Source organism: Erithacus rubecula, assembly GCF_903797595.1.
Source record: "Erithacus rubecula genome assembly, chromosome: 3".
In the NCBI taxonomy this organism is placed as follows: domain Eukaryota; kingdom Metazoa; phylum Chordata; class Aves; order Passeriformes; family Muscicapidae; genus Erithacus; species Erithacus rubecula.
The window spans coordinates 123,951,305-123,965,749 of NC_136689.1; the positions used below are offsets into that span (position 1 = coordinate 123,951,305).

Genomic DNA, 14,445 nt, shown 5'->3' on the forward strand with positions numbered 1-14,445 from the left:
CTCCCTATTCTGGGTTAGCAGAATACTTACAAGGCCACCCTAGAACTTTCCAGTGCTACACTGTTTTCCTAGGTAAAATGCAATTGTCCTCCTTCTCTTTTCTTAGCTGACGTATGATCTTCTTTATCCTAACAAGATGGAAATAGCAGGTGGAGGTAAAGGAAAATTAAATTTTCAGGTATTATGAATCTGAAAATTATTTACATTTCAGCTTATTTCTAAAGGGGATCTTAAAAAAATGTGTTTCTATACAGTAAGAGAGTTTGATATATCATGTTATGATTCTGTTTCAGACTTGTGTCTAAAACTTGGGAAAGATATGTATGATGCCCAACTGTTAACCCAGCACTGCCGAGCCCATCCCCAAATCATCTCTCTCAGAACCATATTTACTGCTTTTTAAATACCTCCAAGGACATGTTCTTGTAGATATTCTGTTCATAAAAATGTAAAATGAATAACAGCAATGACCTTAAGCGTTAAGGACAGACTACCAGTTTTTGCTCAATTGGAGTAATTTTAAGCGCCATTAAAATATTAACTTTTATAGGCTATATTTTGTCCATGTCAGCTGAATGTTCCACAGTGTTGGCGCTTGCACTGAACAGCAAAGCATTTCACTACGCAATTTGTAGTTCTCACTTTGAGATGCTGATTTGACCCCAAACACGAAATGTGGCTTTTTACTGTAACAAAAATGTTTCCCTTTCTGAGGAGTAATTTCACATCGGTGAGGAGACACAAGCACCGCAACTTAGAAAATGGTGAGCCTTTCTAGAGTTTCTCATAAAAACTGACACGCGCGGCACACTGTGTATTTTGTACAGAAAAAAACAGGTTAATTTCCTTCTTTTCCTTAATGTGATAAATTGCGTAAAACCTCTAACGGATTCTCTTCTCACCTCCCTGTTTAACAGGACTGAACCGAACGCATGGCTTTTTCCTAGCGCAGACTTGTCCACGGGAGTGCTTTACCCGCGGCAGGAGCGAGTGCCCCGCAGAAATGAGCTCCGAACGACCCAAGCGCACCCTTCCGCTCCCCGCCCCGAGCCCAGCCCAGCCCAGCCCCGCCGCAGGCGCAGGGCCGAGCCGGGCCGGGCGCTCCCCTCACGCCGCGGCGGAGGCGGCGCCGGGCGGGGCGGCGCTGCGGAAGCGCACGGAGCTCCCGCCTCCGCCGGGGTCGGGGGTCAGCCGCGCCCGCCGGCTCCGGGCGCCCATGGAGGGCTCGGGGGACGAGGAGCCGGGGCCCGAGGGGCCGCTGCAGCAGCTGGTGAAGCGGCAGCGCAAGGAGAAGCGGGAGCTCCAGGGTGAGGGGCGCCACGGCCGGCGCAGGGCGGGCGGGGAGAGGGCTGGGGAGCGGCGGCGGGGACACGCGGGGCCGGCCGGGCTCGGTCCGCTCGCCGCCTTCCCCCGGCAGCGCGAGTGGCTCGGAGGGGCGGGAGGGACGGCGGTGGCTGTGGAGGAGGAGCAGCAGCAGCCCTGGCAGTGCCCTAGTACGGGGACAGAGGCGGCGGCGTGGGGCGTACGGGCGGCGGCGTGGCGGCCGGGCCGTGCTGCCGGAGCGGTGCTGGTCCTGCGGGCCTCGCCCCGGTCTTGGGAACGGGCGATGCGCTGACTTGTGACTTAATTCATGCTGGGCCATTGGCGTGATCTTCGCGTTATGGTGCTTTGGTTTTAGGTTGAAGAAGGTGTGGGTTTTTTGAGGCGTTTTAGATTGAAAAGCGGTCCTAGGGGCTCTTCCTGCCCAGCCTCTTACGTTTTTTCGTTCCAAGTGCAGTTGACCTGAACCGAATTTTCATGTCTTGTTTAGCCATAATAAAGTATCTGTAGTAAAATACCTGTGTGGTCTTATAGTGCTTCAGTGTGAACTTGTAGCACTTTACGGTATTTGACCTACGCTATTACAGTATATTGATATAATTAAGGAGGTCTGATAGACTCATTGTGTTGAATTTCACAGTTATTATAACATTTTTGACAGGCCTTTCTTATTTCTAATATATTGATACGGCCTTTTCCTTGTTTGTTTGGTTTTTTTTTTTTTTTTTTTGGTGTGTAATGAAATCAGCCCATCCGCAACCTTTTATCAGAGGGTTAAAGAAGAGAGCAGTCAGGTTATATTAGTCTCACTAAATCTGTAGGAATTTACTGTTTTGAGATGCCTGTTCCTCCCTTAGGTTTAGTTTGAACTCGAGAGGGGTAGGAATCGAGCATTGCCGTAGGTGCCTGGAGTACATGGCACATTGATTGGGAGAGGCTGAGGAGCAGGGGGTTTTTACACCTGGAGAAGGTGATAATGGTATCTCTCCACTATCAAATGGTGGGAGGGGTAAATACAAGGCAGAGCCCCATTCTTCTCAGTGGGAGTGGCAGATGGTTTATGGGCACGTTTGCCTTCTAGAAAAATACATTCCTGGTATGGGCATTGATAACTGTTCACCAGAGAGCAAAACTGTTTGTAAGATTTAACACAAGGTGCATCTCAACCTCTGAAAATCCAATACCTTCTCTGGTTGATGGTACTTTTCTCCACGGCCTCTCTCCCCCCTTTTCACCACCCATACTCTCCTCTGTGTACTTGTGTGTGCCTTTTATGTTCTGGATTCCCTTCTTCTCTGTTATGTTAATTTTAATGAACAAAGCTGCTTTTCTGTCATACTCAGCTTATTCATCTGTGGCGCTGAATGCTTAACATAAATCTTTCGGTATAAGCATTCTTCCTGCCTCCTTTTGAAAAGTTTCATTATCATTGCCATCATCTTCAGCTCGATTGTGTCAGTCGAGGGTGAAGGACAGGAAAATTTACAGGTGATGAATAGCAAGCAGGGCGCTAAATAACTGCTGCTGTAACTCTAAAACAGTGAATACAGAAGTGACAGAGGTATCGGGTATTCATTTAATAACACATGAAAAGAAGACTATAGGGGAATCAGTTTGTAGTTTCCACTGTGTAATGGATGGAGACTCATCAAAGTAGAGAGAATGGACTAGATATATGGGCTGAAGGGCAACAAGAAACATCTTCAGGAGAAGAATAAAAGAAAATATTTTCATAGCAAGAATCATTAAATATTAGGAGAAAGGTTTCCCAGAAAGGTTGCAGAATTCCCATCCCTGAAGATGGGCACAGTCACCTGAATAAATTTTAGGTGCATCTGAATTAACATAACTTAATGTAGCTTTGAGTTCAGTCCCACTTTGAACAGGAGGCAGAGCAAGGTAACCTGGACACCATTTCTAACCAAACTATTCTGTGATTGTAGAAATGAAGCATTGACTTACAGCCTAGACATACTCAGGGATTTTAATTTTTTTTTATTGTTTTCAAATACCCATTTTGCTTTTAGAAGCTTTGTCTTAAGAATGAGTAAACTCAGTTTTCAATTTTAATCTGCTGCTCATGAGATAAAAAATTGCACATCTTTCATGTGAGATTTGCTGTTTTGATGCCCTCAATCTTTTTGAGGCAGCAGGCTAAAGTCTGCTGCACTGATGAAGTTCATATGTATTTTTATTAGTAGCCTGGTGAAAGTTTTCCTCTTCTTCAGTGAAAGAAAAGGCAGTTTGCATCTTTTAAGAAAAAATATAGCCATTTGGAAAATGTGAGGATTATAACCAGCAGTCTCACAGCTAAACTATTACCCTGATTTGTTGATGTTTGTAAATTAGTTTTTCTGTGTGACTTGCAGTCATTTTTTGTAATGACCATAGAGTATGTATTAAGAAATAATATTTTATTATACTGCTGCTCTAACAGCAAAAATTCAGGGCATGAAAAATGCTGTTCCCAAGAATGATAAGAAGAGACGAAAACAGCTGGCAGATGAAGTTGCCAAACTAGAGGCAGAACTTGAACAGAAGCACAAGGAGGAATTAAAGCAGCTGAAGGAAGCTTCACCTGAACAGAATAAGGTATGTGCCCTGGATTCAGCTGAAGTTGTACAGGTACAGTCTGTGTTAGAGCTTTTTTAACTTTTAACAATTATAATTAAATAACACTTCAAAGTTTTTTTCAACTTCTGATTATGCTTTAATACAGAAGATGGACCCTTTTGCTTTAATTTTCACAGAACTTACTGATGGCTGGCATAGTGAGGAAAGCTTTTCCTTTCAGCCAGTAAGTAGTATTCACACTCCAGTATGTAAGAGAACATACAGCCAAAGTTTGAGATGTACATAACTGTTGGGACTGCAGAAAAGTAACAAAATGCAAGATGGTATTTGGGATGTGAAATGCTTTGATGGCTTCTGTGCTATACATGGATCTTTGTGATTAAACTTCATAAAAATACCCTAGAAGAGAAATTAAAACTATTTCAGAAGACGCATATCTTAGTTATTGTTTATACTAATAAGAATATTTAACTTTTTTTTTCTTTTTAGACAGATTCCATAGCTGATGGGGTTGCAAATATAGAGCTTGAAGGAGTAGAGCAGCAGATTCAGCACCATCGAATATCAAAAGCACAGAAGAGGCGGGTATGACTTCATGCTAAACATTTTGCAAGTAACTGATTGACTTTTATGTTCAGCTAAACATAACTGTAATAGCCAAAGGTAAACAATTTTGCAGGGGACATTACCTGAGTAATTCTGTGTTGATGCAGTACATACTGGATGCCTGAAAATCTGTTAAACTGCTGCCTAGATATGTAAGAATTTTATAAGTGGTTGTACTTTTCTACCCTCAACCATGTGCCAGGAATCAGAATAGGTCAGGAAAATGGGAGCCATAAAAAAAGAAATTATGTAAAGCAAATGATTTTTGAAAGACTTTCATTACAAATGCTATTAAAGAAGTAAAGCAATTGAATTAAAATACTATGTGGAAATCATGCAACTAGTAAGTAATACTTTACACATTTAATGAAAGAATGTCAATACTGAAGAAATTATTTTAAAATATTAAGTTGTTGAGTAATATTGCCTATTGTCTTGTCTGTTAGGCTTAGATCTGGTGAAACATCAAATATTGTGATGGATTAACATTATCATTCTGCCTGCATGAATATTGGGTCAAGGCCAGGGGACCACTGCTTTATTGCATATTTCATCCTGTTACATGATCATTACAAACATGTTAAAAGGTTGTTCATAATTCCTGTCTAGGCAAACCAGGAACTCAGGTCTAGTTTTCCTATATTCCTATTGCCTAAGCCAGTCCAGTCTTGATTTGTGGTGAATTTTAAGTCTGAAAATTGGAAGATGATTCTTTGTACTGCTTCCTCTTTTACTTGCTTATTTACTTTGGTTCTTGCTCCCTTGTTAACATCAGCATGAACTTATGAAACATTCTATGAAACTAATTTTTTTTTTTTTGTATTATTACATCCCTGCTAGTCTTCATGCATTTTTATCCATCCTTTAGGTTAGGAGCAGTCTTTTGTGATGTAGAGTACATTCCTGAGGAATTTTCAGTTTCATGGCATAAGCTCCATTATGCAGTCATATACTTAACTGGTAGATCTCACTCTTCTTTATGAGAGTGGTATTTTCTGATGTTTATTAGAATTCCCCTACTTGAGTGTTGAAATAATTGATCCTGAAGAAAGGACTATGATTAATAGTTTTTATATGAGTGCTGTAAAGTGTTATTTTGCATGTTGATATAATTAAGATTTCTCTTGTCATATAATTTTAAGTGTGGTGTCAGAGGCAATTAGGATATATTGGTAACTTAGCATTTGCCAAAGTTTGGGTTTAGGAGGTATCTAATTGGTAGTAGTGATTCATACAAATACTTTATAAAGAATGTATTGAGAAAGCATTGGAAGAGTTAGAAGCAAGCACTAATCCAACATCCATACAAGCATATTCTGAATTTTAACATTTGATGTCATTTTTGTGTGTTTTTTATTTAAGGACAAAAAAGCTGCTTTGGAGAAAGAAAGAGAAGAAAGAATAGCTGAAGCTGAGATACAAAATTTAACAGGTGCTAGACATCTTGAAAGTCAGAAACTTGCCTCCCTATTGGCAGCAAGGCAGTTAGATATTAAACAAATCCCTTCAGATGGCCATTGCATGTACAGAGCTATTGAAGATCAGCTCAAGGATCACCAAAATTCTTGGACTGTTGCAACTCTGAGAAACCAAACAGCAAAGTATATGCAAAGTCACGTTGATGACTTCCTGCCTTTTCTTACAAACCCTAATACTGGAGATATGTATAGCAGAGGTAAGACTTGTAGCATATGAGGTTTTAAAAACTATTATTATTGTCTGATAAATCTCAGTTACAGCTGAATTGGGACTTTTATGGTGTTTGTAACTTTGTTGTGTTCCATGGAATGCAGAATTATGATCTGCTGTGAAACTTGGTGCACCTGAATCTCTAATTTTTTTTTTGGTTTTTTTAATGAATCTAGGAAATACTGCTCCCCATTAAAAAAAAAAAATAAAAACAACCAAAAAAACCCCCAGAACTTGCTGGTTTCTAGATGATGTGAACTCATTCTGGGATGTGATTTTTTAGTTATAAACAACTTGTCTACCAGGTTGGGGTCATTTTCTTGTCAAGTTTTGTATTGCTGTTTTTAGTATACACAGGAAAGCTGTTAAAATGGGTATGAAATTCATGCAAATCTATTTTATAATAGTTCAAATAGATGCATTTTCTTATTCTACCTTGTTTTTTCCGCTGCAAAGTATTTTGGAACAATTTTTTACAAGTAGACTAAAAAGTATAAAGAGCTTTAGTGTGGAACAGCAGTGTAGGATGAGTAAAAATGGAGTTTATGTACTTCTTATTTGAGCAATACCTGATTTATTCATTGTGCCTGGAGCTGCACAAAAATGACTGCATAAATTTGCTTAACTTAATGCTACATTTGTTTAATAGGCATTGCTGTGGATTTCATGTGGTCATCGGGTGCTGTCTTTCCCATGTTGACAGAGATTGTTGTCGCAGGTTAAACGGGTCCCAGGAGACTAAATAAAATCCTGCACAGCAACAGGGAATTGTGCTTTTCTGTTATAAAGGAAATTAATGAAAAGTCATTCTCAGCATTCTTCAGAAAATCTGAACGTTCTTCTTTCTCAAAATCTGTTTATAAGGTTGGAAAGCTCGAGGGTTTGTAGTTTACAAATTTGGTTTGTGTAGAATATGATCTGAAAGGTTTTCCTTAGCTATTTACAAAGGAACTATTGAGAATAAATACTTCAGAGGTTAAAAACAAGGCAGCTAATCTGGAAATTTAAAGAAACCCTAGCCAACTGTTTACCTACATGTGGTTGCAAGATTTTTAAAACATTTTCTGGCTTATGTAAGAATTAGATATACTACTCACTGTCACTTCTAAAGTTTGTAAACATCCTCTGAAACTTAACAGAAAGAAAACTGTATGCAACTTCATGTTTGTTCTCTGAATAAAAACATTTAAGTATTAGCTGTACTTCTTTTTATACTCTTTATATCCTTTTCTTCAGTCTGAAATTTTCTTTTTAAAATAGAATGAATTTGAGGGTTTTTTTTGACAACTCTTTCTCTGCTTTTCTTCAGTGAACATATATATTTTTTCTTCACAGTGTGTTTGTCCTTTTTTGGCTGTAGTGTTCTTCATTACACAATCAGTGTTTTCCTCAGTTGCTTGTTCTCAAACAAGACAAGTACTAAAAGTTGTCTTTTCTTTCCCTGCAGAGGAATTTGAGAAGTACTGTGATGATATAGCAAATACAGCTGCATGGGGTGGTCAGCTGGAAGTAAGTATAACTTCTATTTGTGAGATTCTGAAGTGGATTTTTCTTGTGGTTATAGGTTGTTTTCCCACCATCTTTTCTGATGGTGCACCACTGTTCTGGTGTATTTGACAACATGTGAGTTAGTGAATTCATTTGGTATAAATATCATTAGAAAGACTGACACTATGAGTGGGGGAGTATTGTTAGGTTGTTGTCATGTAAATAGGAACTTGAGCTTCAAAAAATATGTATTTATTTTAGTTTGTCTTAATTTTATGAAAGAACCATTAGCAAGTTAATGAAACTACCCCAATGTTGCATCCTCTAAACAATTATTTATTTAAGACAATCTGTTTTCAATTAAAGCTTTAAAATTTAAAATATTTTTGCTTATTTTAATAAAGTTTATTTTCTGAAAATATTGCTAATGTTATGTTTTAACTGTCTGCTAAAATGAAATGCCTAGTCTTCCTGTCTCTTGCCTATATTGTCTTTAATCCTGTTGCTAAATTGTTTTGCCTTAAAGCTAAGGGCTTTGTCACACATTTTACAAACACCTATTGAAGTAGTGCAAATGGATTCTCCTCCCATTGTCGTTGGTGAAGAGTATTCAGGCAAACCAATAACACTTGTGTAAGTATGTAATTTTATCACATTTAGTGCACTTATTGGTGTAACAGAGGGCTCAGCTTTGATTGTCACCTGCTCTTTTATTTTGTTACACATCTGATGTTGAAACACTGCTCAATGGTTGTGCAGATCAGAAATTGTTTGTGATTGATACACTTATTTTGGAGAAATTATAGTTAGACAGTGTCTGATGTGTATCAGTCACTGATTTAGAGAATGCTGCAATGTCGTTTTACTTGTTAAATAATTACACAGTAATAATGACATTGATACAAAATGGAGGAAACTTTTTTCTGTCTTCAGAGTATTTGTCAGACTGTGCCTGGAAGTGACCAGAAATTAAAATTGTCTTTATTAATACTCTTCTGTGTTCTGATCCCATATATTTTTGTTGCTAAAGCTTACCTTTATTTAAATAGTCTTCCAGTGCTGTTACTGTTTGGCATAATGTATACATTTTGTTAAACTGAACATATTTCTGTAACTTTTTTTTTTTTAGGTATATGAGGCATGCCTATGGATTAGGAGAACATTACAATTCTGTAAAAGTTCTAACAGATACTGCTACAGAAACCAGCAGCTAGCGTACAAAAGTTGTACATTCACATGGGTAGCAGTTGCATCGTGGTGTGCTGGGCTCCAGGAAATTCCCAGTAAGACTGGAAAGTAAATGGAATGGATTGTAAATGAGGAAAAAAAAAAAGACCTGCAAGGTTTGACTATAAATCAGAAATGGCTGAAACAAAAGCGAAACAAAACGAAAAACAAAACCACACAACAATATTGTGAACTTGTTGGTATTAATTATGTTTAGAAGATGTGTAAAATGGTGGCTGTGTAGATCAGGTTTTTTTCAATAGATCTTCCTCTCAATGCTGCAGGGAAAATATCAAGTAATAAAAATTTGTTTTGGTTAATCTGTATTTCTGCTGAAGATTTAATGTTACCTGAAGGTAGTTCCCTGTTCCATTATTTCTGACAGATTTTCACAATAATGGAAAGTTCAGACATTTGAAATGAGTGATTGCATTTTGGTTATGGAATATCCTCTGTAGAGTTCCTGTAGTTCTATCAGGATTTAATTTCAACAGTGTAGTATTGATTCCCTTCTTTATTTGGGCAGAGAATTTGGAAGTTAATCCAGCAGCAGAATATCTTGCTTGACTGAAGGAATTGCACAATCTTTTTGAAGACTTTCATTTAAGATTTTTACCAAGATTTAATGTAGGGTTTTTTCTTTTTTTTTTTTTTTTTTTTTTTTTTTTGCAGTTGACAGTGTAGGAGGAGCATTGTTATTTAGGACTGTAGTCCTACTGTCAGTGCAAGTTAACTGCACTGTTAGTTCTCCATAGTCTTTCAGCTGTGCATTTTGGTGAATTAAAAAACTTAAAACTCCTCAGTGTCCTCATTTCAGGTATTGAGACTCATCTGAACTCATAACTTCTGGATCTGCTGATCTAAGCACTTTGTCATCTAAAGTGTGATGTTTTATAATGCTTAAAACAGCTGGTTACACAAAGCTGTAGAAATAACCACCTTGGGTTTTGTCAGTAACTGAAGGTCATCTGGAAAATAATTAAGTTTATTTTAATTGCTTCTTACGATGCACAGAGACTTGAAAAATTTTAATATGGCTTGACTTTTTACATTAGAAATGTGGATTGTTGTCTGTAAATGTGACTTCAAAATTGGGAGCATACTGAAACCAAAGTTTTAATGCAATTTTTTCTTTAACAAGAAAGTGATTTTTGAAATGTTTTTTTAAAGCCTTAGACAATAAAAGAATTGTCTGTATTTTATTTCTGCTGAGTTGGTTTGGAGAAAAGCAGTTCATGAGAAGATTAAACACCTTTGCCCTGGTTTGAGGATTATGACCTAACAGTGTGTATCTTGTAGTCTTTCAGTAAAGCTAGCCTGCAGACTTGCATTCCTGGAATTTGGAAAAATCTGCTCTTACTTAAGAGGGAGATAAGTGATCACTTTATGGGCCAGATTATGTCTGATTTAAAGCACTTTGAGAGAGAGTGGGTAAAAAAAATCATATAATTACAGCAGGAGTTTTTGGACAAGAAGTTCTTCTGCCTGCCAGGAAAACAAAGTGTTAACCAGATCAAGAGTTTTTTCATCCTTATTTATCTGTTACAGTATAACAAATATAGCTGGTTTATATACCAAATCTTACTGTAAAATTTGGTTTACTACCTTGATTGTATAAAATTATGGTTTTAATTTTAAACAAAAAATTAGGATACAACACATGGAAAAAAATGTTTCTATTCATAATACCATTACAAATGTCACTAAAAATAATAAGTACTCTTCTCTGCATTGCTTAGAATTGATGTGATATAAAATGCACATGCTGCATTTTATAGATATGCAGTTCTTTGGGGTTTTTGGGTTTCAGTTTTGTTTGATTAACTGAGAGAGAAAAGATGCCAGAAGCGGGGAGCACCTGTACCAAGAGTTTGTCATGTTGAAGATGTTTACAGTTTGTATAAAGTTGAATAATTTAATATAGTGAGTAAAGATCTTTGCTCATGCTGTATGGGACTTGCCAAAAAGTAATAAATGGGATTATTTGTGGCAGATCTTGTTTGGGTCAGTTTTATCTTGTACTCAAAGAATTCACTTACTTCTTAGTATGAATAAGCTTATCCATTTAAGTTTTAGGATCCTACTGTAATATGAATTCTAAAATGACTGATTGTATTCAGGCAGACAAAGCTCCACTCCATATGAAATTGTTTCTGAACAGAATTTATCCTCAGTGTTTTAGCAGTTACACTTGAGCTCTTCTGAAAATCTGTATTTGAAAATACTGTTGAACTTCCCCATGCATTAAAAGGACTAAGTGAGACTGAGCAAGGGTGTTTCCACATTTAAGCCTTTAACTTACTTGCCAGTTTACACTTTTTACACTGCAGAATAATACTGTGTACTTTGAGTGTGTGTTTCAGTAGCTTTCCTTGCTTTTATCTGTAATTCAGTTTCTTCAGCTGCTATTTCTTTTAAGGACTGTTGGGTAGTTTTTTCGAGGTTAGTTGAGCTTAGTTGCCATTAGGAAAGCTCACATAAACAAGAGGGAAGCTGTCTAGTAGTCTGAAATAAATTGCGTACAATATTCTGAAAGGGAAGAACGTATTGTTGTTGAAAACAGTGGTTACTTGTGACTTAGTGCTTGTCCTTGTCCCCTTCACTGACTCTCTGCTCTCCTGTCCAGCTGTGAGGGCTTCAGGCGTCTCCAGAAAGGGGGTGGGAGGTGGGTGGCAGCCAAAGGGAGTGCAGACCTGTCATAATTTATTTAAACAGTAAATTAATTCATCTAATAATTTATTATTTAGATAGGAATTTTGTTCAATGACTTTTTTAAAGAAAGAAAGTATATAAAATGCAATGTAGCAGTGATGTCCCTTGTGCACGTTTGTACAATTCTCATAACTTCTTGTATTTACATATATTGAAATGTTCCACCAAAGCTAAAACACAACTTCTTTTTTCTGTTGAGGGTGGTAGAGCACTGGAACAGGCTGCCCAGAGAGGTCATGGAGTCTCCCTCTCTGGAGACATTCAAAACCCGCCTGGTTCCTGTGTAACCTGCTCTGGGTTGGCCCTGCTTTGGCAGGATGCTTGGTCTCTAGGAGTCCCTTCCAACCCTAGTGATTTTGTAAGATACAGTGAAGAGGGAATTTGTTTCACAACCACTTGCTTTGATGTAAAATTGTCAGTAGGATCACTTTTTGCCTCTTCCCCATGCTCTGTTCCTCTGTTTTTCACAGGCAATTCAACAGGGGCTGTGATAGGCTCCAGGAAAAAAACAAACCAGTGCTGAAATTTTGAGTGTATGCAGAGCACATCCCCTCTGTTCCTACTGTGACTCAAGGAGTAAGATGTGCTGGCGGCAGTGTGACTGGGTACATCTGCTGCTTGTGGGATGGTGGCTTCCCCTGGGCTGAGTTATGCTTGAGTGTAAGGTTGTTATGAATTACAGCAGTGAGAATTGCTGGAGCCAAGTGCACGGCTGACAGGAGAGTGGATGGGGTTGGGAAGGGCACTCCCTCTGGCAGTTTGGGCTGTGGATTTTACTCAGTTCCTCCCTCAGCAGCACTGGTTGCCTTATGGATTCAGTGATGTGACAGTGGCTGAGTGAGCACAGGCAGTGTCAATGATCACAGTGCACACACACAGCTGTGTTCAGGACAGCCCTGCTCACCCTGCACAGGTGTGCTGGGTCAGTGGCATCAGGGGAGCAGCCACCTTCCAAAGGAGCCAGTGATGAAGGTCCTGGAGATGGCCTGAAAGCTGTGCTGAGAATGACATCAGAATATCCCATCTGCATCATCTGGCTGCTTTGGGCTGCCATCTGTCATAGGCCATGGAATTGTTGCAAGTACAACTTTCTATTTTTAGTCCTTGAAACACACCCTGCCTTTCTCCCTCTCCCAGGGGATTTCCTAGGATGTATTTATGAATGACAAGCAGCCTGTGTTTATTACTTAATCTATAAGAAGTTAAGCAGGCTTAAAAATAGGATCTGAAACAGAAGGCTTTTTTTGTACTTTTTTTGGCTCCAGTGAGAACACTAACCCACTTATTCCTTTGTTTTGAGCAACTAATAAAAGCAACAGATGGGTTATGATTGATCACTAGAGGCATATGATAGATGTACTTTTGAATACAACTGAATCCAACTTGGCAATTGCCTCTGTATGTTAGAAACATAAAAAGAATTATTCATACACAAAAATATTTAGTAAAATTCAGAATAAACTGATGTAGTCTGTGTTGAAGATTAAATAAATACATCAAGGCGTTAATTGATAAGCTTTATACTTTGCAAGTTAGAAAAATTGGAGTGCATAAGCCTTTCTAGCAAGTAGATTAAAAAATATTCCTAGGAGCTATATTTTCTGCACAGGCTCCCTCAACTTTATCAATTCTGCAAATTTTTTGTCATGATTTATGAAGGAGTTAGATGCATTAAGAATCTGATGATGCTGTGTTTGTCCAGATATGAAAACCTTCCAGATGTGAGTTATGCTGGTTTAGTTTTTATTGCTTTTTTTTTCTTTTCTTTTGAAGGATAGTGTTATGAAAACATTTCAGCAAAATCTCTTGTTTGAAATTATTACATAAATCATAAGGATGCACTTTGGCAATTGCATTCTGGAAGGTATATGAATATTCTTTTAAACAAGCTAAGGACGTTGAGATTTTAAACTCATTCTTCCACATATATATACATATACACATATATCCTCTAAATTAAAAGTATGAATAACACCTCAGTAGTATAAATATGCAATAATTCGTCATTAAATCATAATAAGGCTTTGAGTGAGGAAAGAGTGAGGGATATCTAATGAAAAACCATTTTTCTTTTAGCTGTTTGCAGAATGTTTGAGCACAAAAAAACCAAGAAACAGAATGGGGAAAGTAGTTGTGAATTGGGAATGCCCATATGAAATGCACAAAATCATTCAGTGTCGAGGAATATTCTGGATGCTGGTGGCTGGGTGTGTGCCCTGGCTGGGGGGAAGTAACTGGAGCCCCAGGCAAACAGCTGTGAATGCCATTTGCACTTCAGTTAATAATCATATTAATCACCAGCCTCCAACATCCAGAGGTTGGTGAGTTCCCTGAGAGTGTTCTGTGGGTGCACTGGCAGCTGCATCTTCTTCACTGGTTGGTGGAACTGCAGTTTACGTCAATGAATTTTAAAAACTTTATTTTGATCTCTGGCATATTTATCAGTATTAGACATACTGTGCTTAATGTTACTGATTCCATTTTAGCACTTGCTGTCTGCTTGATCTGCTGCTTGCATGAATTACCCATCTGCTTCTGAAAATTTTATCACAACTTTTGCAAACAACGGAAAAATTAGAGTCAATTTGGAGATTTCTGAGGAAAAGCTACAGGGGGGGCAAGGAGCTGAAGAATATAATGCAAGAATGCTTTAAATCCAAGTTGGAAAACTGCAAAAAACTGCTGTCCGGTAAAATGCAATAAAGAGGCTATTAAAGAAAATTCTGTTGATCTTCCAAACCCTTACATTTTAGATTATCACAAATAAAATGTGCAATCAAATAAAATTTTTGTTTGTTTTAAATAGAGGTGTGACATCCAGCTTCTCTG

At 38.1% G+C, this 14,445-nt stretch overlaps 1 protein-coding gene across 1 annotated transcript; it reads left to right on the top strand.

Annotated features, from left to right (window-relative positions):
- Window positions 1-1,143: 1,143 nt before the first annotated feature.
- Window positions 1,144-11,171, top strand: OTUD6B (OTU deubiquitinase 6B). Its single transcript, XM_079302460.1, has 7 exons — window positions 1,144-1,307; window positions 3,758-3,912; window positions 4,384-4,479; window positions 5,863-6,175; window positions 7,637-7,698; window positions 8,204-8,310; window positions 8,807-11,171. Exons 1-7 carry the CDS (start codon window positions 1,217-1,219, stop codon window positions 8,889-8,891), a joined length of 909 nt encoding a protein of 302 aa, XP_079158586.1. The 5' UTR covers window positions 1,144-1,216; the 3' UTR covers window positions 8,892-11,171.
- Window positions 11,172-14,445: the final 3,274 nt, after the last annotated feature.

Excerpts from the sequence above, each read along its gene's own strand:
- OTUD6B (XM_079302460.1), top strand. The coding sequence starts at position 1,217 with ATGGAGGGCTCGGGGGACGAGGAGCCGGGGCCCGAGGGGCCGCTGCAG. Across the intron at positions 4,480-5,862 it reads CAAAAGCACAGAAGAGGCGG|GACAAAAAAGCTGCTTTGGA; the intron begins GTATGACTTCAT and ends TTTTTATTTAAG. Across the intron at positions 8,311-8,806 it reads GGCAAACCAATAACACTTGT|GTATATGAGGCATGCCTATG; the intron begins GTAAGTATGTAA and ends TTTTTTTTTTAG.